The sequence below is a fragment of the Chrysemys picta genome, chromosome 4 (assembly GCF_011386835.1).
Source record: "Chrysemys picta bellii isolate R12L10 chromosome 4, ASM1138683v2, whole genome shotgun sequence".
NCBI lineage: Eukaryota > Metazoa > Chordata > Testudines > Emydidae > Chrysemys > Chrysemys picta.
The window spans coordinates 63,267,145-63,292,187 of record NC_088794.1 but is presented as its reverse complement, the minus strand read 5'-3'; the positions used below and the strand labels follow the sequence as shown (position 1 = coordinate 63,292,187).

The 25,043-nt window shown below is 52.8% G+C and overlaps 1 protein-coding gene across 5 annotated transcripts; it reads right to left on the bottom strand.

Moving 5' to 3' along the window:
* Positions 1 to 528: 528 nt before the first annotated feature.
* On the bottom strand, positions 529 to 24,983 carry PSRC1 (proline and serine rich coiled-coil 1). Of its 5 annotated transcripts, none has more exons than XM_042861851.2 (9): positions 24,879 to 24,957; positions 14,760 to 15,998; positions 11,434 to 11,487; positions 8,180 to 8,237; positions 6,907 to 7,450; positions 5,349 to 5,502; positions 3,722 to 3,991; positions 2,940 to 3,021; positions 529 to 2,633 (listed from the first exon to the last, which is right to left on the bottom strand). In XM_042861851.2, exons 3-9 carry the CDS (start codon positions 11,465 to 11,467, stop codon positions 2,615 to 2,617), a joined length of 1,161 nt encoding a protein of 386 aa, XP_042717785.2. In that variant the 5' UTR covers positions 11,468 to 11,487; positions 14,760 to 15,998; positions 24,879 to 24,957; the 3' UTR covers positions 529 to 2,614. The 5 variants fall into 5 exon arrangements, with proteins under 5 accessions (XP_042717785.2, XP_065448521.1, XP_023968354.2 ...); XM_065592449.1 differs by lacking the exon at positions 14,760 to 15,998 and adding an exon at positions 12,803 to 12,955 and having other exon boundaries at positions 24,879 to 24,913; XM_024112586.3 differs by lacking the exon at positions 14,760 to 15,998 and having other exon boundaries at positions 24,879 to 24,983.
* Positions 24,984 to 25,043: the final 60 nt, after the last annotated feature.

The window sequence follows — 25,043 nt, the reverse complement described above, 5'->3', positions numbered from 1 at the left end:
TGACTCCCATGGAAAGACCCCAGTGACCCTGCACAGGGCCCCCATGCCCAGCCCCCACTGGGCTGCCAGAAGAGGATGTCAGGGTGGGGGCAGGGAAGCCCCACACCCCAGCTGAGCTGGTGCAATGGAGCCGGAGCAGCAGCACCCCAAGGCTCGGGGGGGGTGGGGTGTGTGTCCTAGCACCTGCTGGGGGGGCTGAGCTCATCTGGCTTGAACTTGCTCCTCTGCCCGGGCTGGAAGGCGACAATTACACAGGAGCTGCTCTGCTGGCGGGAGCACACACGCTGGGTGACAAGGCACCAGCGCAGCCCCAGCAGCTCCCTACATGCATTAACACCCTGGGCCCGACTCTCCCAGGTCTGCAGAGGGGGTTACTCTGCAAGGAAAGGGAGCCAGAGATCCAGCTCCCACAGCAGGCTGCCCGGGACAGGCCTCTCCACAGGGCTGGACGCTGCTTGCCAGGGCCCTGCTCAGTTCTCTCCCCAGCCCAGCCGCTGCCTTGCGTGAAAGCGACCAGCAGCCACCGGCTTTGTTTAAAAATAGAGTGTATTAAAGAGAGAGAGTCAGGTAGGGAGCCGAGCCCTCCTGCAAGCGTTAGTGTTTCAATGCCCATAAACAGAGTAAAATAGCTCCTCTTTTAACAACGCTTGTGCCAGATAGCTGGGGCCAGCTGCCCCGGGGGGCTCACTTCACAGCATTTCAGTGCCACACCAGCGCCACTGTTTGCAGACCCACCTGAAGCATGGGGGAGATTTTCCGAACAGCTGGGAACCTGCAGCCCCTCTGAAGATCGGGCCCCAGGTGGCTCCAGCTGGCTCCCACGAACATGGGAGCCAGATCAGCTGAGCCACTTTCGGCTCGGATACTACCTCCAGGGGCCTCTCCGAGGCTCAGGCCCCAGTTACAGAGCCTGGAATGAAGTGTTTCTAATTTCCAAAGAAATTTTCCAGTTTTTGTTGAGAAACTCACCCCAAAACTAAGTATTTTGATTCTGAAATGCAGTCGTGGTGCCTCATGCACCCGTTGTCCTCTATTGCCTGGGCTCCCTGGCGAGGCTAAGACCATAAGAATGGCCCTACTGGGTCAGACCAAAGGTCCATCTAGCCCAGTATCCCGTCTTCCGACAGTGGCCAATGCCAGGTGCCCCAGAGGGAATGAACAGAACAGGGAATCATCAAGTGATCCATCCCGTCACCCATTTCCAGCATCTGGCAAACAGAGGCTAGGGCCACCATCCCTGCCCATCCAGGCTAATAGCCATTGATGGACTTATCCTCCATGAACTTATCTAGTTCTTTTTTGAACCCTGTTATCGTCTTGGCCTTCACAACATTGTCTGGCAAGGAGTTCCACAGGTTGACTGTGCGTTGTGTGAAGAAATGTTTCCTTTTGTTTGTTTTAAACCTGCTGCCTATTAATTTCATTGGGTGACCCCTAGTTCTTATTTTATGAGGAGTAAATAACACTTCCTCATTTACTTTTTCCACACCAGTCAGGATTTTATAGACCTCTATCATATCCTCCCTTCATCGTCTCTTTTCCAAGCTGAACAGTCCCAGTCTTTTTAATCTCTCAGATGGAAGCTGTTCCATGCCCCTACTCATTTTTGTTGCCCTTTTCTGTACCTTTTCCAACTGTAATATAGTTTTGAGACATTTCCCATCATGTCCCATCGTCTCTCCTCTTGGTGAGAGGAGGCCATGCATGATGGCAAATGCCAGGCCAGAACAAGTAATGGAGGCAGAATCCAATCAGGGAGCCTGGCACACAGAGATTGGGAGTGTGAGGCACCCAAACTACAATTCTCATGAGGCACTGCTTCCCCTTTCCATGGTGCACCATGGGAGATGTAGTCTGACCAGGGCGCTTAACTTTTAGAGAACAATGGGGCACAAGACACCTGAACTACAACTCCCACAAGGCACTGCGGCAGCATTTCAGAATCAAACTATTTTGGATTTTGATTTTCCAGGGAAGCCCCGTTTCCTGGCCCGCTCCATCTATAACCACTAAACACGTAGGGAGGCAGCCGCCATATGAGATCAGGCGAGGCCAGCATGGTCCACACGCACGGAACAAGCTCAGCATTTCCCACTAATCCATCTAAAAAGCAAAGTAAAACTAACCACGACCCTGCAAAGCGCCTTCACTCCAGAGGCTCAAAACTGGGGAGTTCAGGCTGCCAGCCTAGCAGGTGGCGGTCCTGAGTTCTCCTGTGTCCTCCAAGCTGGCACGTGCTGCTGACGGATGCCCGGGCACAGCAAGACAATGCCCCGCAGGCAGGTGAAGGGTCAGTCTGGTTCTGCCAGCATGAGGAGGATCGGGGTCTTGGCGGTGTCTGGTCCCAAACCGTTTTATCGTAGTCCAGTGTCAGGGCAGGAAGCCGAGTGAGGCAGGCCAGATGGACTTGGGGGTGTCAGACATCCATCAATGGGCGCAGATGGCCAGGGGGGAGGAAGATTAAAGACCAAAGCCCATGTGCTGGGACGACATGGATCCAGGTTTTCTAGAGAGCTCAACACCCACCATACAGAGCCTTTCTGCAAACCTGGCTCAACTGGGGGTGCTGGGCCCTTAGCGCTGGGGGATCCTGGGCCAAAGCCAAAGTGATTTCTCAGGGAGCAGCCCCAGGCCTGCGGGGAGGACAAATGGCTGTAGGTTAATGAACAAGACAGCCACTGACGGGCTGCAGAACACACAGGGCGAGACGGACAACTTCTGCCACAGGAATCTTGCAGCGAGGTGGCTGCAACCTAGGCCTGGCCACAGGCAAGGACTCTGCTCTCACTGACGGGCAGCTTTGCTCCTGAAGAGTCCATGCAGTTACATAGGAAGCCTGCAGGCGGCGCCAGCCCTGGGGCAAACCGCTCTCAGGGATTGCTCTGATCTGCAGCTCTGCTCCTGTACGGCTCACACCCCACACAGCGGGAGAACTTTACCTCAGAGAGCTGGGCAAGGTCACCTTCCGGGGCGGCTGCAGCCTGCTGCCTGGAGGGGCTGCCCGCTGGGGGCCAGGGCCTGCTGGCAAAGGAAAAAGTCAGCAGGAAGCGCAGCCCAGCCCAGCTGGAACATCTGAGCCTCTAGGGCACAAGGATACAGGATGCTGCTGAGATCTCTCTCCAGCACCAGATGGCCCGGGCCACTGGGGCTCCTGGCCAGCAGCTCGGGGGCCTGGGCTAGGCTGGGGAATCGGTTCTGGCAAACCTGGCAGTAACCATCTCCAAGCAGTGACGCTGCCCAGGAGATCCAGCTCCAGGTGCCACCAAGTGGCACCCTATGGGCATCAGGGCATGAGCCGACCGCTTAGACCATTGTAACAATGCAGAGACACTTTCATGCTCCTGGGGGGAGGGGCAGCCCAGCTAGAGCTTGTGTGCCCACAAAGCTCCAGCCTGGGGCAGGATCCCAAGGGGCGGGGCGGGCCACCCCCCCGTTTACACTCTGCAAGCGGCTCCAGCTCCCAGCAGGACTAGGGGCCGTGGGGCTGCTCTGGGGGGCTGGGCGGGGCTGGCATGGGCACAGCCAGGCTGGCTCAGGGGTGGCGTCTATGGGGGAGGCACTAATTGCCCAGGGAAGGGCTGCCTTGGCCCCCTGCTAACGCAGAGTCTTGCCCCAGTCCTAGCCCAGCGCGAGCAGGACACGGGAGCTCCCCGCGGGTCTGCCCCAGCTCCCAATCCTGGGGCGAGTGACATGCTCTGCTTGCCCCCCCCCAGGCTCTCACCTCTCTGTCCGGCTGCGCTCGGCAGCACCCTCCTGCCAGCTGAGCCATGGCCCATGGGCTGTGGTTGGCTGGGCCTCCCGGACACAGCAGCCCTGCTCAGGACGACACTGCCACTGGCTGGCTTGGGGATGCCGCTGGGCATCAGGCGGCGACTCGTGGGCACAGGGGCGGCCGTGCTCGTGGCCTGGGTCTGGTGGGCGTGTGCACTGTGGGTAGGCCCGGCGCTGGCTGGGAGCTGGGGAGCATCATCCCTGGAGGCCTTAGCCCGACCTGATGGGGCAGAAAGGAAAGCAGGAGCCATTAAGGCTGAATTCAGGCAGGTCCCAAGAGAGCCCCCCATGCCCCCCTTCCTTGGGTGGGGGGCACCCTTACTCCCACCCCCACTCACAGTCCCTTGGGGGCTCTGCCACCCCCTCAACCCCCAGTCACTGGAGGGCCCTGCTGCTACCCACTATAGGAGCTCCACCATTACCCCTCCCCACCCTGCTCGCAGTCCCTTGGGGCTGCCAATAGCCCCCCATCACCCAAGGCTCCACAGTTCCTGCCCCTGCTCGCAGTCCCGGATGCCGACTGGCTTTTAAAGCCCGAGCCTGGCCCTGGACTCCCCCCACAGCCCCTGATCACTGAGTGCAGATCGCTGACCGAGGGGCCAGGGCTTGAACATGTTTGTCCTGATTCCGCGGCTGCGATCCCCATCTTCCCCTGCCCTCCCTCAGCTCCCACTCCAGGCAGCAGCCGATCTCGCCAGTGGCTGCAGGTGACAGTGACTGAGATCCAATTCTGCACCCCCTTTCCCCTCTGCAGCCACAGCACTTCGAGGCCTGGCGCCCGACAGATCCTCACATCAGGCTGTCTCAGAGCCACGAAATGTGGCTGCCAACAACTGCTGGCACAAAGCACAGTGGCTAACTCAAGACCTGGGTGACATCCAGGGCTGACTCTTTGGGCTACTGGAGGGACCTGATTTGATGGCTGGTTCCTGGGAAGCGTGGGCTTGTCCCTGGCCCTGATGGCTCAGCAGAATGGGCTAGCAGCACTTCTCTGGAGCTGGTCCATGCTGGAGGCCAGCCCAGTCCCAGCCAGCCAATCCTGCTTGGCACATGACAATTATTTTCCAGGCATAAAAACCCATTTTGTTTTCTTCTCCCCACTGGAAGGAGGCCCCTTCCAGAGCAGGGCACTAGGGGGCGCTGGCTCCCTGCTGGATGAGAAGGGCGTGCAAGGGTGGGAGTGGATTCCCAGGGACCTCATGCGAGACACCCTGAGGCCGGCTCTGGCAGGGGCAGCAATAGGGACCTGCAAACACACGGCCATTCGGGGACACATCCTGCCTGCGATGTCTATACCCTGGGATCCCGAATCCTCCCCACAAAGGCAGAGGGGCAGTGCAGCCGATCTGCTACTGATGAACCTGGGAGGCATCGGCCTCTCCCCCTCTGCATGGGCCCACGCTGCCCCCAGTGCCCACTACGTGCTAGACGGTGCAGGGCCCGGTTCGGTGGCACACAGGGGTGCAGACCCCCCGATCCCATGCTTCCGCTGCACGGCATGCCCCGCACAGAGGGCAAAGCGAGCAGGATCAGCCCCCCACCCCCGTGCTCAGCAGTCTGCTCGGAAGCCTAGTTACCTGCACTTGCTTCCTGAAGTGGTTGTGCTCTCCTGCGGGGCGGCGAGGGCTCCTGTGCAGGGCGGGGCCGGGCGGGGGACGACCTGGGGCCCATCGGTTCTCTCCTCCCCGCTGTGGGCGACGCACGGCTGTGGGGCGGGTCCTGGAGGCTCAGCTAATGCGGCAAGAGGGATAAAGCGAGGTGAAGCGGTGATCAGACACCTGCCTCTCCCTAGCGACCAGAACCCCAAAGCACACTGCAGTCTTCAAACTGACATAGCAATAACCTGGGGGGTCAGGCAGTCACCTCTGGGGGGCGGGACAAGGCTCCACAGCAGCAGCAGAGGATTGGGTGGGTGGGGGTGGTGGGGGGAGAGATACTGTCTCCAGCTGTAGCTCTGTGGGAGTTCAGGAGGCAGAACATGCTGGAGGTCACACTCCTGTTGCCAGGGCATCTTTAAGACCCACAAGTGGCCAGGGCCTTGGTTTTAGATTCCATCTGAACGACTGCCCCGGGTAGCAGCACAGGGCCCCCCTTAGAGCCGCACTGGGGCATAGGAGACAGCGACCCCCACTGGGCCCCCACCCCTCCCTGCAGCCCCTCGGTGCTCCTGAGAGGTCCCCCACCCCTGTGCTGACCTGGCCCAGCCCCACTCAACTTGGGAATCCCGACAGCCCAGCAGCGATGTGAGCTCAGGGACTGGGCACCCTTAAGTTACACGAGAGAGCCCACACCCGATGCCCCACACGGGTCCCTACACGTTAGCACCTGCTGCCTGCACACCCGCAGGCTCTGTTCATTCAAAAACAGTTCCCCCAGAGGCACTGCCACAAGCCCAGCTCCTGCTCTGGCTGCCACATGAGATGCCCCAGTTCAGCTCACTGCCCTGGTTTTTCAGCCCCAGGGCCAGCAGGAGGCATCCCAACCTCCTGAGGACACCAAGAGGTGAATGTTTCATGCCAAGGGACTGGCTCCACTTTACAGGAGGGAAAACTGATAAATACTTTGCTCTTGGACAGCACTTTGCATGGCGGGAAAGTCATGACTTGCTATGGACAAACAGGAGGCCTCCGTCAGGGAAGGGCTGGGTCAAAGCCAGTTGTTTAGGCAGAATTTAAAGTTTTCGCTTGTTGAACTAGAGTTCCTTGATCGTATGCTTGGGAGGCCAAACCTCCCTCACTTGACCTGGGTGCAGCGCTGCCTGCCTGAGTCTGCAGACAGACTGGGCCGGTGCCGCTGGTGCTGCTCAAAGCTCTTTGCAGGTGCCTGCAGTTTGAAAGTAGACACTTGTGGTCAGTTTCATGGCTGCTACTGGGAACTGTGGGCAGTAGAGAAATTTACAAGCATTGGGTCCTGGCATGAGCGTTGTGCAGCACCAGGAAGGCACCGGGACCCAGACACGGAGCAGCAGATCAGGAGGTTCGCGGTGGATGGGAGAGAACGCTCCTTCACCCTTCTGGCAGGAACGGGGGGAGGGGGGTTGAGTTCCAGACTAACCCCTCACCTGCCAGAGCTGGCCATGAAGGACAGAGCCCCGCGCAGGCCCCCAGCACCTCCCCCTCTCAGCAGCCCATCTACCTTCTTGCTGCTCTGAGGTCTCTTTGTGGGCGACAGAGCAGGGCCCTTGCTGGGGGTGCATTTCTTACGGAGCCGTTCGCTGCCAGCGGAGCAGCTGCCCAGTTTGTGTCGGAGGCGGGGGGGAGTCAGCGCTGCTCTAGCACATGGCGAGGGGCTTTTCCCCATGGGGAGGGGCGTTCCTGGCTCCACGGTGGGCAGCAGCGCCCTGACAGGGCTGTTCTTCACCACGAAGGTCTCGCGCCGGGGGCTCCGGGGGCTTGCCCGCTCCTTGTGCAGGAGCCGCGCGGGCATAAGGGGCTCCCCGGCTGGACCCAGCGCCCCGGAGCTGGCGTTCTCCTTCTCCTGCAGGCTGCATCTCTCCAGCTGCACGGCCAGCCGGTTGGCCTCTTTCACGATCTCCTCCAGCTTCTCGGGACTCAGCGGGCTCCATCGGGCCAGGCACTCTCTGGCGCCCTCCCTCTGCTGCACGTTCAGGTCGAGCCTTTGTGCCACACCCCTGTCAACGTGCCGGAGCTCCTCCTCCTCGACACGCTCCTCCTCCTGGCTGTGGGGGCAAAGCCACGGTTACCAGAGCCCGGATGGAACGGAGACTACCCAGCTCCGCACGGCTCAGGCTACAGCCGGAGGCAGGGAAGTATTTCCTCTTTCCAGCTGCATCTTGGTTACTAACTGGAACCAGTCAGAACCTGGCTGACCCGCCTGGGTGGGACTTGCCCTGCCCTTCGTATGTGTCTGACCTGGCAGCTTTATGGCTTTGCAGCGGCTGATCAGATTTATCACTCAAGGGCCTGACCCTGCGCGCTCACCAGTAACTGTCTGCCCACGACTGGTCCCAGCAAAGGCAGGAGGTCTGCTTCCATGTTGGCAGGGTCAGACCCCAGGAGAGCAGCTGGCCCAGAGGGATGCTTGTGGCTGAATCCCACCATGTTTGTCAAGGATACGAGGGGCCAGGCATAGCTTTTTTGGCAAGTTAAGGCCGAAGCACCGCAAGCCCAGTTTTCTCACTCCTCCTGTGGCAGGTTCCCAGAGCCACAAGGCCCGACATCCTGCCAGCGTGGAGTGAGGCGGGAGGGACATGGACAGAGCTCTGCCCTCCTAGCAGGCTTTCTACTCAGCGCCATCGGCGTGATCAGAAACCTGGGAGGGCCCTTCAGTGCACAGAGACAGAAAATGTTAAGGGGAATGGATAGTAGTAATTACTGGTGTAATTCAGCTGTTGGCTTCACTGACAGATTGACTGACACCAGCCGAGGTTCTGGCCCTTCAATCTTACCTGTCTGAAGGAGAAGACAGACCAAAGTCAAACTTCTCATCGGTGATAAATTTTATATCTGGAGAGAAATATTGATCCATTGTTAATTGGTTGAAACTACAGCAAAGAGCTGAATTATCAGACACAGAGATGAACACAATATGTTGGGGGATGGAGGGGGGAAAAGAGTCAACGTGGCTTTTGTAAAGGGAAATCATGCCTCACCAATGTACTAAAATTCTTTGAGAGGGTCAAACAAACATGTGGACAAGGGGGATCCAGTGGATATAGGGTACTTGGATTTTCAGAAAGCCTTTGACAAGGTCCCTCACCAAAGGCTCTTACACAAAGTAAGCTGTCAGGGGATAAGAGGGAAGGTTCTCTCATGGATTGGTAACTGGTTAAAAGATAGGAAACAAAGGGTAGGAATAAATGGTCAGTTTTCAGAATGGAGAGAGGTAAATAGTGGTGTCCCCCAGGCAGGGGTCTGTACTGGGACCAGCCCTATTCAACATATTCATAAATGATCTGGAAAAAGGGGCAAACAGTGAGGTGGCAAAATTTGCAGCTGATACAAAATTGCTAGTTTAAAGCTGACTGGGAAGAGTTACAAAGGGTTCTCACCAGTGTTCCCTCTAATTTTTCCCCACACATCACTGCCATATTGGTGCACATAACAAAATTCATGTGGCGGGGGTGGGGCCAAGGGGTTCAGAGTGTGGGAGGGGGCTCAGGGCTCGGGCAGAGGGTTGGGGTGCAGGGGGAGGAGGGCTCCAGCTGGGGATGAGGGTTCTGGGGTGGGACCAGGGATGAGGGGCTCAGGGCTGCGGTGCAGGGAGATGAGTGCTCTGGCTGGGGGGTGCGGGGTTTGGGGTGCAGGCTGTCCTGGGGCTACGGCAGGGAGAGAGGACTCCCACCCCACTCTCTCTCCCAGTGGCAGCACCTGGGCTGGGGGGGGAGAGACGCCTCTTCCTGCCGCAGTAGCTCCAGGGCTGGGGCTGCGGGATAGGCGCCTCTCACCCCGCCGCTGCAGGTCCGGGCCGAGGTTGGGCTGGGGGGAGGGGCGCCTCTCACCCGGCTGCCGCAGGTCTGGGCCGGGCTGGGTTGGGGCATCTCTCCCTGCTGCAGCCTGAGCTGCGCTTAATAGGCTGCTACGGAGCTGCGCAGCTTAGAGCAGGGGTTCTCAAACTAGGAGTCGGGACCCCTCAGGGGGTCGTAAGGTTATTACCTGGGGGGTCGTGAGCTGTCAACCTCCACCCCAAACCCTGCTTTGCATCCACAATTTATAATGGTGTTAAATATATTAAAAAAGTGTTTTTAATTTATTGGGGGGGGGGGGGGGTTGCACTCAGCGGCTTGCTGTGTGAAAGGGACCACCAGTACAAAAGTTTGAGAACCACTGGCTTAGAGGGAATTTAGGTTTTCACTAAACTGGATTGCTGGAAAACAAAATGGCAGATGAAATTCAATGTTGATAAATACAAAGTAATGCAGATTGGAAAACAGAATCCCAGCTATACATACAAAACGATGGGGCCTAAACTAGCTGTTAGCGCTCAAGAAAGATCTTGGAGTCATTGTGGATGACAGAGAGAGGGGCAGCCACCGCTCACCGGCCATCCAGCTCTGAAGACAGTGCAAAGCAAGGGTAGCAGTATTGCAACCCTCCTACAATAACCTTGTGACACCCCCGCCCCTTCCCTCCCACAACTCCTTTTTGGGTCAGGACCCCTACAATTACACCACCATGAACATTCAGATATAAATAGCTGAAATTGTGACATTTATGATTTTTGAAATCCTATGACCATGAAATCTACCAAAATGAACTGTGAATTTGGTAGGGCAACAAAAAGAGTTTGGGGCATAGAACAACTTCCGTATGAGGAGAGGTTAATAAGACTGGGACTTTTCAGCTTGGAAAAGTGACGACTAAGGGGGGGATATGATTGAGGTCTATAAAATCATGACTGGTGTAGAGAAAGTAAATAAGGAAGTGTTATTTGTCCCTTCTTGTAACACAAGAACTAGGAGTCACCAAATGAAATGAATAGGCAGCAGGTTTAAAACAAACAAAAAGGAAGTTTTCTTCACACAACGCACAGTCAACCTGTGGAACTCCTTGCCAGGGGATGTTGTGAAGACCAAAATCATAAACTTGGTTCACAAAAGAGATGGACCTATTATCCAGGAACTGATCTATCAATGGCTATTAGCCAGAATGGGCAGGGACACAACCTCATACTCTGGTGTCCCTAAAACTTTGACTGCCCAAAGCTGGGACTGCACAACAGGGGACGGATCTCTCAATAAATACCTTGTGAAGTACCTGGCATTGGCCACTGTCAGAAGACAGGATACTGGGCTGGGTGACCCATGGGTCTGACCCAGTATAGCCATTCTTGTGTAATCAAGAGAACTTATCTGGCGTCCAATGACTTGGTATCAAAGTTCACATGGGGACACTAGCTAGGAGTAAGGCAAAGAGTTTCAGGGCCTGGGGCAGACTGAAGCAGCACCACTGACTTCAGTGGAATTACATCAATCTACGCCGCTGTGCACCTGGCCCCTGATTCTCAGAGGTGCTGAGCCCCCACAGCCATCGCGGAAGTCGCTGAGTGGCAGACCTCCACCTCCAGAGCTCCAGCCCTAGGTGACTTGTCAAGGTCCCACAAAGTCTGTGCAGAGCCAGGAACTGAATCCCGCTTTCACCAGGACCCTGATTCTGCTGCCACTTGCACTGGTGTAAATCAGGAGCAATGGCATCGAAGGCAATAGCATTCCACTGAGGAAAGACCAGGATCAAGCCCAGAATCATGACACCTGGGCTTGTAGAGCTGCACAATGATCCCAGGGCCAGTCGCCATTAGAGGACCCTCGCACACCTGGACGTTTTAATCAAAGCAGCCCATCAATCGGATTTCCCAGTAGTCCGTTCTCTCAGTTTGGTGCTGCTCATGTTTGTCCTGAGTCTCTCAGGCAGCCCCAAACCGCCCCTCGGTCAGGTTACTGGGCCCCGCCCCTTTCTGGGTACAAGGACAGCCGTGATGAGATTGCACAGACACGCTTGCAGCTGGAGAGAGTCGTGTTATGGGGCTAGCAGGGGGGATCAAGCAAACGGGTCACCTCCAGATCTACCAACACGCTAAAAGCTCCTTCCAATGGAGCAGTCGCCTGGCGAAGTGCAGCAGGAATAAGTTACCTGAGTTTCTCTGTACAGCAACAAACCTAAAACCAGGCCAAACCCACTTTGTCAGTCACGTTCCAGCCCCTACCTTCTTCTGCCATCTCCATTTTTCCAGGGAGCATCAAGGTAGTCCAGGGACTATCTGAAAGAGAAACATGCAAAAGGGTGAATTAGATCTACCCCGCACTATGCAAACCGCAAGGGGCTGTGACGTTACACCCCATATTCTTCATAGAAATATGGTTATGGAGTGAATATGCAAGATGGGTCTTGTAAGGTCTCATTGGAAAGGTTCTGATTTCCTAAATGCGATTATCCAATTTGTGTGCCTGGATCATTTCTGAATCTAAAGTTGACTCTGAAGTTCTGAATCTACATATTGACTATGGAACAATTACAACTGGGTGTGTATTTGGGAGACACCCACCAGACAACAGGCCATCAGCCTTGATGGGCCATTAGGAAGAAACAATAAGACTTTGAAGATACTTATTTCTCTCCTTACTGAGGGCTTGTCTACACTGGCAAGTTTTGTGGCCAAAAACTGCCTTTTGGCAACAACAACAACAACAACAAAAAGAGCATATACATGACAATGGGACAAAAAAATTCCATCCCTAGGAGAGAGAGAGAGAGAGCGCGCGCGCGCGCACATGCGCCAGTGTAGACACTGCTGATTGTTTTGTGGACAGAACTGGCTTTCCCCCAGTATCCCACAATACCTGCCCTGATCACTCTGCTCAGTGTTTAGATCTCTGCTGCCCTGCAGGCATGCGCCCTCCCCTTTCAAAGCTCCGGGAAGTATCTGTGTGCTGCTCCCTTTGGGGAACAAACAAAGAGCAAATCACTGGACTGCTCCTGTTCTGCCCGGCACTAGGAACACAGACTGCTGCTGCGGGGGACGGGACGGGGACATTCCTCAACAGGGAGAGCTCACAGTGCTACTCATGATGCGGCTCTCGGCAGCTGAGGGGGCTGTGGGAGAACTCACGCAGCGATCAGCTCTTCCTTCTCACAACACTGCACTGTGGGATACATGGCCATGGTGCATTGCTCACCCTGTCCACGATGGTGTCCCCAGTGTGGACATGATCTGCTGACAGAGGGAGCAGGTGTGAACACCCTTTGGCAAGTTTTGTTTTGTTGACTTTTGGGTGTCAACATAAGTTTTGTCAACAACATTTGGTAGCGTAGACAAGCCCTGAGAGGTGTCCCGGGATGTAGCTCTGACACTACTAGGTCAGGTGGTCCTGTCACCTGGTACCAACCACCACCTTGGACATCTAGTAATTTTCCACTAAAAGGAGGGGGAGGTCAAGCCTGGGAAACAAAAGATTCCCGCCTTATGTAAATCTTATTGAAGGCTGGGGAGTAAGGCAAACAGGACTCTCCCTTCACTGCCTTCCTACCTGAGAAGAAAGACTGCTGAAAGCACCTGAAGAGACAAAGGAACTAACCTGAGGAAAAGGCAAGGGCTGAGTCCAGACAAAGGGCTGGTCTACACTGGCAACCCACGATAGCGCTGTCACGTGGCTTGTGTGGTCGCAGCAGAGCACGGCAGGGCAGAGCTCTCCCAGTTTTTTCACACCCCGAGCGAGAAAGTTACAGAGCTGTAAAGTGCCAGTGTAGACAACCCTTAGACTATGTCTACACTGGCAATTGAGCAACAAAAGTTGTCATTCAGAGGTGCTAAATCCCCCCCTCCCCAAAAGACAAAAGTTTGTGCGATTTCTAACTGGGGGGTGGGGGTGAGGGGAGAAGAAGTTGTGCATCTCTCTCTTCACATTGAGGGAGAAGGCGAATTTTTATGAGCTCGCGCTGTGCAGATCTTTCTATACAGCACAAGACAATATGACCTTGGCTGTATTTTCCAGAGCGAAGCTGCACTTGAGTGCTGGGCAATTTCCTAGCTGAACCGTCTCATAGAGAGCGGGTGCTCCCTACCTGTGTGTGCTGCTAGAGAGCCTGATTCAGCAAAACAGGGAGAAGGAGCCCAGGCTCGTGGAGCAGGCGGGCTCAGTGAAATCCCAGTACCTCAGGTGGCATCCCATAATGGGGGTTTAACTCATCACAGGGGCATCTGTATTGCAACCACAGGCTGGTCATTTTGGATGAGCAGTAACAACTTTTAAGCCATTACACGTATCCACATGAAAACTCACAGCCCGTGGACAGAGATACAGCAAGATCCTGGGAGGTGCTGTGGTCAAATGAACAATCACTTCCATCGGAAACATTCCTCACCTGTCATTGTGGCAAGAGGACCCCTTACTAGGAAGCTTAAACATAACGATTGTCTCTGTTTTTCCAGCCTGGGCATTTGCCAGCCCTGCATGTATATCATCGTTCCCCACACTTGCATCTGAAGAAGTGAGGTTCTTACCCACGAAAGCTTATGCTCCCAATACTTCTGTTAGTCTTAAAGGTGCCACAGGACCCTCTGTTGCTTTTTACAGATTCAGACTAACACGGCTACCCCTCTGATACTTCACACGACCAATGTGTATGTGGGGGCAGGGGTTTAATCAGTTTCCCCTGCGGTTGTGGGTGCCATCAAACAGCAACAGAGGAGAGAAAAATCACTTGAAAAACCATCTGGTTGTAAAGCCACAAAAATAAGCAGGGGCAACTCCCTCTCCCAGAAGAGATCAGCCCTTCCCAACAGCATCTGATTCCCACGTTTGCAGACAAGCCCCACACACACTGGAAGCTGAGCTCTTTAGGTGCTAGTTCATCCTCAGCCCACTCCCACCTGCTCATTTGTTCCTGCTCACTCATGTCAGGCTGGCAGCACCGATTTCCTGTAAGTAAATCAGGCAGAGCGTCGGAGCATTGATTTAGAACACCCACAATGCTCCTGGCCTCGGCAAACAGACACAGGCTGGGCAAACTGGGACTTTTTCCCTCCGCTGACACTTAACACCTCGACAACCCTTCCTTTTATCTCGTCAGTATCTACCAGCCCCCAGCCTCTGAGCACCTTACAGTCACAACACATTGCCCCTTGTAACGCCCCCGGGAGGCAGGGCAGGGCTGGTAGCCCCATTGCACAGAGGCCCACAGAGACTAAAGGACTTGCCCCAAGTCCCGTAGGGAGTCTGTTGCAGGGCAGGGAATTGGATGCAGATGCCCCAAGTCCAGGGGAGCACCCTAACCACTGGGCAATCCTGCCTCTCGCTGCACAGGTTCACAGCCCTGGACAAACAGCGACTAACCCTTGCAGCCCATCAGGTCGGCTTGTGGGGGAGCGATTTTCCCAAGGCTAAACAGCGAGTCAGTGGCAGAGCTGGGAACTGAACCCAGAACACCCCACCCTGTGCTCAGACACCTATTGCCACAGGAGTAAACCTGGAAGCCAGAGATCATTAAGAAACATGGGGGGAGGTCCCCTAGTGAGGGGTAGGTACAGCTCACCCGTTCTCTCCAGGGTGCTGAACACTGCTTCTTCTCTACCAGCGTCTGAGTAGGACCCTGGTACATCTGCAGCCTCCCTCGCACCCTCTGGCTGCTGGATGGAAGAAGTGAAAGTGACTTGATCCTTGTCACTGTCCCCAGGTTCACAGGGCTCTGAGTAGCAGCCATGAAACTGACCAGAGACGTGTTCATTTTACACTCATGCTTGGGAAAGCTTTGAGCAGCTGCGGAGACACAGGAGAGGCTGCAGACTCAAGCCATTTCTGCACTACAAAGTGACTGACGCAAGTCTCATCAGCATACAGCTGCCGAAGCTTGTACATGGCTTGGACACACAGATACTTGGCTGCTTGCGTTGGCGCTGTATGCTCGCCAGGAGTGCTTGCGTCGATGCAAAGTGCAGTGGACTGTGGATATGTGCCATGCGCTGCTGTCTGGTGTGAGGCCTCTGGGGAATTATCACAATGTGTTGTGGGATAGAAATGACTCGCCATGGGATCATTGGGAGCTCAGGGTCAAGTTCCCAGCATGCAACTTTCTCTAGCCCCATATGCCATCCATAGCCCATACATTTTCACTTTTTTTAAACCCCACGCAGCACTTTTTGGTGTCTGCAATCTCTGACAGAAGCATGGAGCCCACCCAGCTCTGCACCATTCTCATGGACACTGCAAACACAGGATGCATGATACTTGTGTTTAACAGGCAACATGAGGATTTCTCTGAGGACAGTTTGCTGAGGTATATAATGAAAATCAATTCAAGGTTGTTGGTGGCATTCACGGAGCAGCTGCAGATAGTGGAGTGCCGCTTCTGGGCCTGAGAAGCAGGCACCAACTGATGGCATTGCATTGTAATGCATGCTTGCGACGATGAGCAGTGGCTGCAGAACTTTCAGATGCACCAGGCCCCATTCCTGGATCTATGCACTGCCAGATTGCTATGAGTCAGTAAGAAATCATTTGGGAGGTAGAAAATCCACAGTGGGGGTTGTTGTCAGACAAGTGTGCAGGGCCATTAATGGTCTCCTGCTATGCAGGACAGTGACTGCTGGCAACATTCAGGCCATGGTGGGAACTTCATTGCTGCAAATCCATCCAAACTTCAGTGGGGTAATAGGTGGCCCACAGTATGTCAACAGAAAGGGCTACTTTCTATGGTCACGCGAGCTGGGTGGATCACCATGAACACTTCTGACAGCTCTGAGGGCTGGTCAGGGACGGTGCATGACGCTTGCATCTGTAAGAACACACGACTGTTCAGAAAGCTGCATGTAGGGACTTTCTTTCCGGACCAACGGATTACCACTGGTGGTACTGAAATGCCAATAGTGACTCTGGGGAACCCAGTCTACCCCCCTGCTTATATGAAGCTGCACACTAGCCACCTCAACAGCACCAAGGAAAGATTCAACTACCAGCTCAGCTGGTGCAGAAGGACTGGTAGGCGGAAGGGCTGCTGGCGGTTTACACTCACTACGGGAGATCTCAGTGACAAAAATTTCTCAGTGGTTCTAGCTGCCTGTTGGGTCCTGCATAATATCTGTGAGGCAAAGGGGGAAAGCTGCTGCCAGGGCTGTCTGCTGACTCTGAACAGTCAGACATAAGGACCATTGCAAGTGCCCAGCGTGGAGCTGAAAGAGCACTTTAACAGCCAGTCACGGTAGTGGTCTGTGCTCGGTGTGTGCTGGTGGAACGGTGTAGTGCTTGGAGCACCACAAGACAGTCTGCTGTGAACTAAAAGAATTTTATTCTCTAAAAATAGCAATTTGAGTGGCAAAAAACAATGTGCATCAAAAAATAGCAGGAAAGCAATACAAACGTTAAACAAAGTAACGGGATGGGACTCTGCAACTGGAAAGACGGCAAACATTTCTGTCCGCTTCAGTGCTCAGATGTAGTCCATTGTGGCTACATGTACACCAGCTGTGGTTCTCACAGGTCAGTGCATGTGGAGCTGTGGTTTTACTTGATGTCCCATGGCATGGCAGGGGCAGGACTGCAGCCTGGGATGCCATGGGATGTGTTGGGGATGTAGGGAACCGCTACCGTGGAGTGCTCAGAGGACTGCAAAGGGTGGCGAGTCGGAATTTTGGACCTGCAGGTCAACCAGGGTCAGCTGCATTTGGGTTTGCTGCCTGTGAAGACCCATTATGCCCCAGTGAACCTCCCTCTCCTGTCTCCTTTTTCCTTCTCCAGGCCAGCTGCCAGGTTTGCCCTCCAGGCCCTTTGGTCTCAGGACAATGCAGCACTGGCTTGCAGAATCTTGCACAATGTGTCCCCCCCAGTCCTCTTTCTGCTCATCAGAGTCATGGGATCTGTGGGTGTGGATGGGGCACTCCTCAAGGCTGCAATAGCAGCAGCTGCGGATAAAAAAAAAAAAAAAAATCACCGGATTTACAGTGACACCAGAAAGGGAAAGACAAGTTTCATAACTCCTGTCCCTCATTCTTATCAACACTTGGAGAGCCTTGGCACAGCCCCGCTCTCCAGCCCAGCCATAGGGAGTGTTGCCAAGCAGGGTGAGGGGGAAGGAATTGTAGTTCTGATTTCACGGGCATGAGTTTCAGGCAATGGCGCTAACACTGGCACTATTTCCCACAAGTGCTGGTGGTTTTAGCTGATAACTCACTACTGAGGGTTGGTGGTGGTGCTGCAGGCTTGTTAGGGCTGCTAGTCCTGCAGTCCTTGGAGCGCCGGTGTGAACTGCACAAGCAGAGAATGCAACTCGCTGACTCAGCAGACCTCAATGTTATTCATAAAGAAAGACCACAGACTCGAGTCCGCAGCAAAGACGCTCGGGCAGGTTTATGGTCGACAAAGCACGATACTAATTCACCTGCATGCCACTAGCCTGTTTACTGCATGGTGCCAGCTGATTGCATTGGAGATTGGCGTGGGAAAGTGTCCTAATGCAGAGGGAGGCCGCCATCCCTAGAAACCTTTGGGAGAGCATTGTGGAGTCTCTCCGTGCAAGTTTCATCAAGGTCTCTCTGGAGGATATAGGGACAGTCCTATGCACATCAAGTGCTCTGCACAGTGCTGCCCTGGGGCCTGGTCACAAAGTTCTCTCTGCCATCAGAAGGGATAGAAGCTTAGAGGTTTCTTTAAAAAAGAAAAGTTAAATCCCATACAAATCAATGACCCCTTGGCACCTCTAACCCTCAGCTTACCAAGGCCAGATGTCTAGTCACCACCGCAGATTGGATTTTGCAAGCCCTACCTGAGCTCACTCCTCTAGCCCAGCCACAGCGGTTTGAGGTGCAGTCACACTCAAGCACCAGCTCCAGTAATTGAACGGCTTTCACGGGTAGGGCATGATGCCGAGTGGTTCAAAATACCAGCGACTCCCATCAACGTCCAAGGGAACTGAGGGATGGTGTTGAGCACTTCCTAGGATCAGACCTTTATAATCTCCCACCACTGACATCACATGGAGTTGACAGCCTCAGATGATGACCAACAGTGCAAATGTCACCAAGGCTCTGACAATCAGTCTATTTGCTTTCTGTCTCATTCACCACAATCAATAAAGATCCTGCCTTGGGGACTTAGGCCCAGCTCCACAAATGTGTCAAGGTATTTAGGCACCTATCTCCCATTGATTTCTAACCATTAGCAAGCTCTGATCTCAAAGCAGAACTGTGTTAGAGCTACAGTTTGAAGACGGTGGGGTAAATTATGGTTTAGCCTACCCTGACATGGTACAGTGTTTGCACAATATGCTTTAAGACACAAATCTGAAGCAATTATAATTTACGGAGAGTTATTTCCCTTCTGGCTGCGAGCACTAGTGTATCTATTTCTCAAAAGCTTGTGTGCTGTGGGAACGGCATCTCTCCACACAATCATTCCCGTCCGTGCGTTTGAACAGAAAGACACTCCGATGTCCCCCATCATTTCAACGCTCAATATTTCCACCTAAGGAACCATGAAAAACAGCTATTCCCCTAGCAGGCTCTCTGTTCTTTCATGCCCCTTCTCCTTCTTGATACAAATCTCTCTCTTTGCAAGTCAGCTTAAGCCTTTGACAAGTGAGGGATTCCCTTTCTAAGAAGGGATAAAACATTTATTCCTCCCTCGGGCACAACGTGCCAGCTTCACTCACACATTAATCCCTGCTCCATCATTTGCTGCATCTTACTACATTGGATTTCCAGTGCTCCTCTGGGTTAGCCTGTTTCCAACAGCCTCCCAAGCAGCTCCTGGCTAGCTGCTATTGGGCAGGAGGTGCAGATGCCCTCTGGACAGGCAGCATAAGACGCACCTGATTTGTGTGATTCAGAATGAGAAGCCTGGATTTTATGTTCAGAGTGGATAGTTGGGAAGTGACCCCATTTAGCATCTGCAAACAATCCTTCAAATAAGGGGAAAAAATAGGGCTTCTTGATTTTTTTTAATTGCCAAAAAAATATCACTGATCCAGTTAAAAATAGAGTTAAAAAAAGAGTCTTCCTGTTTCTGCAGCTGACTCCATGTTTGACCCTGGGAAGGTCATGTCACTGCTTGGTGCCACAGTTTCCCCATGTGTAAAACAGGGATAATAATATGCAACTGTTGATGGGGTGTGATGAGGCTAACTTCATTAAAGGTTGTAGAGAAATCCTTGGCTAGAAGATGATATGGAATATTTAAAAAATAAACGATACAGAAAATTTGAAGCGTCAGTTATTGGTCATTGGGGGTAACATACAGAGTATAGGGGTATGTTGGTGTTTTGGGGTTGGGCAGCACACATAGTATATACAGACTGCAATGTCACCAATGAGGGGTGGGTAACCGGTGGGCGGGATCAGGAAACAGTCGATAAGCGGTGAGGGTCTATCACCCATACAGGAAGTAGAGACAGTCATGGGTATAAGTAAACGGGCTGGGTAATGGGGATGGGGTGACCCTCACGTGGTGGGATTCAGTTAGGTTTGGTGGGTTCAGGGCTCAGTGGATAGAGTCCAGCAGGGGGGGGTCTGTGGGTGCACGAGGTCTCCCCGGCTCACTCTCGGTATTGGCAGTGGCTGGTGATGTGCTCGATGTAGATGTCCCGGGACCAACGGTAGTAACAGTAACACCTAGCTCTTATCTAGCACTTTTCATCAGCAGATCACAAAGCACTTTACCAGGGTGATCAGTATCATTATCCCAATTTTACAGATGAGAAAACTGAGGCACGGAGATGGGAAGTGTCTTGCCCAAGGTCACCCAGCAGGGCAGTGGTTGAACTGGGAATAGACCCCAGGTCTCCTGAGTCCCAGCCCAGTGCTCTAGCCCCTAAAGTCAGAGTCCATATTTTGTCCAATCAAGTGCCATCTTCTCAGGAGATCAATGCCTGTACCTACTCAGCTTTTTGACTGCTACTTTATACAAACAGAAAGTTGGGAATCATTAACAAAGGGATAGATAAGACAGAAAATATCATATTGGCTCTATATAAATCCATGGTACACCCACATCTTGAATACTGCATGCAGATGGGGTCGCCCCCTCTCAGAAAAGATATATTGGAATTGGAAAAGGTTCAGAAAAGGGCAACAAAAAATATTAGGGGTATGGAACAGCCTCCATATGAGGAGAGATTAATAAGACTGGGATTTTTCAGCATGGAAAAAGAGACGACTAAGGGGGAATATGATCGATGTCTATAAAATCATGACTGGTGTGGAGAAAGTAAATAAGGAAGTGTTGTTTACTCCTCATAACACAAGAACTAGGGGTCACCAAATGAAATGAAGCAGCATCAGGTTTAAAACAAACAAAAGGAAGTATTTCTTCACACAACACACAGTCAACCTGTGGAACTCCTTGCCAGAGGATGTTGTGAAGGCCAAGACTATAACAGGGTTCAAAAAAGAACTACATAAATTCATGGAGGATAGGTTCATCAATGTTTATTAGCCAGGATGGGCAGGAATGTTGTCCCTAGCCTCTCTTTGCCAGAAGCTGGGAATGGGCAACAGGAGATGGATCACTTGATGATTCCCTGTCCTGTTCATTCCTCTGAAGCACGTGGCATTGGCCACTGTCGGAAGACAGGCTACTGGGCTAGATGAACCTTTGGTCTGACCCAGTCTGGCCGTTCTTATGTAGAGTTGCAATCTACATTGACACTGAGTGCGTCCTGTGGAGGCTACAAGGCTACAAGTTGGTCCAAGAGGTGACTATATAGCAACCATAACGTACTTAAATTTAACATCCTTGCAGTGGGAAATGTGCTAAAGAAACCCAGAGTAGCATTTGACTTCAAAAAGAGGAACTACACAAAAATAAAGAAGCTAGTTAAACAGAAATTAAAAGGAACAGGCACTAGGGTGAAATGCCTGCAAGCAGCATGGAGACTATTTAAAAACACCTTAATGGAGGCTCAAACTAAATGTATACGACAAGCAAACAAACAAACCAGTAAGAGGACCAAAAAAATGTCACCATGGCTAAACAGGAAAGTAAAATAGGTGGTTAGGGACAAAAAGGCATCCTTTAAAAATTGGAAGTCAAATCCTACTGAGGAAAATAGAAAGGAGTATAAATTGTGTCAAGTGTAAAAGTATACTTAGGCAGGCCAAAAAAGAATTTGAAGATCAACTAGCAAAAGACTCAAAAACTAACAGCAATTCTTTTTTTAAAGTACATCAAAGCAGGGAGCCTGCCAACAATGAGTGGGGCCACTGAACACTCAAGGTGCTAAAGGAGCAGTCAAGGAAGACAAGGCCATTGCAGAGAAGCAAAATGAATTTTTTGCATCCGTTGTCACAGCTGAGGATGAGAGGGAGATTGCACACCCGAGCCATCCTTTTTAGGTGACAAATGTCAGGAATTGTCCCAGACTGAAGCGACAATAGAGGGGGGCGTGGAACAAATTGATAAATTAAATAGACTCACAGCCTTACTTATTACTGTCATGGAGCCAGAGGTCACGGATTCTGTGACTTTCAGGGACCTCTGTGACTTGTGCAGTGGCCGGTGCGACTGACCCCAGGACTGCCAGAGGGGCTTGGGCAGTCTCAGGGCCAGCCACTCTGGCCGCTGCTAGGGCAGTCTTGGGCCCCCCCCTGCCTGCCCAATAGCAGCAGTAGTCTTGGGGCCGCCCTGCTCCCACCCGCCCCACAAGCACCAGCAGCGGTCCTGGGACCGACCCCCTCCTGCGGCGGGGGCAGCCCGGGACCACCACCCTCCATCCCCTGGCGCCCGCAGTGGTCCCCGAGGCATCACCCCCCCACCATGGAGCACCCACGGCCTCCTCCTGCCCCAGAGCACCCGTGGCGGTCCCCGAGGCACCACCCTGCCCACGAGCACCCAAGATTTAGTCAAGGGTATATAGTACAAGTCACGGACAGGTCACAAGCCATGAATTTTTGTTTACTGCCCAGGACTTCTACTAAAAATACCCATGACTAAAATGTAGCCTTAGTAATGTCAGTCACCAGGATCAGATGGGATTCACCCAAGAGTTCTGAAGGGACTCAGATATGAAACTGCAGACTTACTAACTGTGGTACATTTCTGATCGCTTAAATTAGCCTCTCTATCAGATGACTGGAGGACAGCTAAGGTGATCCTGGCAATTACAGGCCGATAAGCCTAACTCCAGTACCAGGAAAATTGCTTGAAACCATAGTAAAGAACAGACTTGTGAGACCTATAGATGAACAAGATTTGTTGGGGGAAGAAACAGCATGGCTTTTGTAGAGGGAAATCATGCCTCACCAATCTATTAGGATACTTTTGGGGGCATCAACAAGCATGTATGTGGACAAGGGTGATCCAGAGGCTATAGTGTACTTAGACTTTCTGAAAGCCTTTGACAAGGTCCCTCACCACAGGCTCTTAAGCAAATTGAGCAGTCATTGGATAAGAGGGAAGGTCCTCCCATGGATCAGTAGTAATTTGTTAAAAGATAGGAAACACAAGGTAGGAAACAAAAGGATCTCACAAAAGTTCTTGCCTCCGACAAGCATTCCTCCATCCACCTAGCTGTATCTACACCCGGGTTTAGGTCACCGTAAGTATGATGCTCAGGAGCATGGATTTTTCACACCCTTGAGCACTGTAGCTATGTCGACCTAAGTGTTTACCATTAGCCAGGTCTAGGACACAGCTAAGCTGGGCCTAGGGGTCGCTGCTGTCTGCAAAGGGATTACGCTCTCACAGGAGCAACTGTGCAACCCCATTGTCTGCTAATACTACTCTCTGTCATGCCCCACTGCTTCTAAAGCATCTGCACAGAGGACAATTGGTAGCAGGGTGACTGAAAAGCAGGAATAAGGTCCAACTATGGCACTCTGTACCTCAAAACAGCACCCTGGAACCCCATATTCACCACTGTCATATAACTGATATATTTCATACAAAGTACATCAAGTAGGATATCGTATGAAAGGTCATGATCTGCTGAAACCCATTGTTCTATCAAAATACATATATTGTTTTGCGTATCAAGTTCTGAGATTTTGCTAGATGGTTGTTACTGAAACATGCTGTAAGTTTGCTAGTGGTATACAAAGGAGGTGATCCCCCACCAGAGGAAGGTTTTCAACAACCATTAATCAGCAGGGGAATTGTAACCAGGGGATTTACAATTCAGTGACAGTTGCACAAGACCACACCAGGGGGACTGCTTAACCCTGTAACTCAGCAAAGCCCACCAGGACATATCTGGGCTAGTAGTATTTTCCAGGCACATGGACTGGCCTTTCTCCTCCCCCACCTACGCTGGAAGCAACAAGAACACTGAGAAGACAAAGACTTCATCTGAGGAGACTGGCGCAGGCTTAAGGGAGCAGCCTGTGTATTAAGAACTGTAACATCCAGTGGGGTGAGAAAACTGCTTGATATAAATGCTGCCTAGTGCAATAAGGGTTAAGATTTAGATCGTGCACTTATCTTTTATTTCCTTAAGGTAACTATCTCTGACCTTTTATGCCTCCCACTTATAATCACTTACAATCGATCTTTCTATAGTTAATAAATCTGTTTTATATTTTACCGAAAACTGTGTGTTTTGATTGAAATGCTTGGGAAATCTCAGCTCAGGTTACAAAGGCTGGTGCATGTCCTCACCACATTGAGCGTGGGGCAGACTGGGTAATAAACTTACACTAGCCAGGGTTGTGACCAGGGCAAGACAGTACAGCTCTGGGATGTTAGGCTGGGGAGCAGGGGGAATTGGCTGATGCCTTTTTTTTGGTGTGATTTGAGAGTGGCTCAGGGAGCTTTCATGCAATCTGTCTGGGTGTGGGGCTCTATGTGCTGTTGTACTGAGTGATCACAGCGCCTGGAGGGGTTTGCTGATTGTCACTGAATTGCAGACACTGCAGGGGGGGTTGGACTAGATGACCTCCTGAGGTCCCTTCCAACCCTGATATTCTATGACTAGCAAAGCATTGAGAGAGACAGCCCAGGCTCTGCCATCTCTGCCCATCTCCAACAAGTTCCAGCGTCCAAAGCGAGGAGTGAGCTACTGCTGAACCTAGGGCAGGGGTTCTCAAACTGGGGGTCAGGACCCCTCAGGAGGTCACAAGGTCACATGGGGGGGTCACAAGCGGTCAGTCTCCACCCCAAACCCCACTTGGCCTCCAGCATTAATAATGGTGTTAAATATATAAAAAAGTGTTTTTAATGTGGGGGGGGGGGGTCGTCACACTCAGCAGCTTGCTGTGTGAAAGGGGTCACCAGTACAAAAGTCTGAGAACCCCTGGCCTAGGGGCCTGACCTCCCACTGATGCAACATGGCCCCCACGTAACAGAATAAACCAAACACAAGTTAACTGAGTAACAACAGCCCCTCCCTCGCGAGAGCCGGCTCCGCTCTTCTGCGGGCATCACCCTGCAAAGTTAAAGGGCCCACAAGGAGGCCAAGGCCCTTGGCTGGGTTTTAACTTGGACCCCTGGTGAATCTCATAGAATAGAATCATAGTCTCGCCCACTACTGGTGGATGTTGAGAGTGACGCCAGTCCGTGCCCCTAATCCCCACTCCAGCCCTCCCGCACCCCAGTCCCCCCCAACCCCACCTCGCCCCTGCCCCCCAGCACCACCCAATCCCCCCAACCCTCCCTACCACCCAACTCCCCCTCCAGCCCCACCCTGCGTCCCTGAGGCTCCGCGGAAGGCGGCGCTGCCCCCATCGCTCACCCACTCCGTCCGGCCCCGGCGTGCCCCTTCTCCTCTTCGCACAGAGTCGCGGCATGGAAGGGGCGTGGCTGAATTCGAATTCTCCCTCCTGGACGTCACAATAACCAAGTTACCGCCCAGCGCGCTGATAGGTAGCTTCCGCCCCCGGCCTGTGTCAGACCCGAG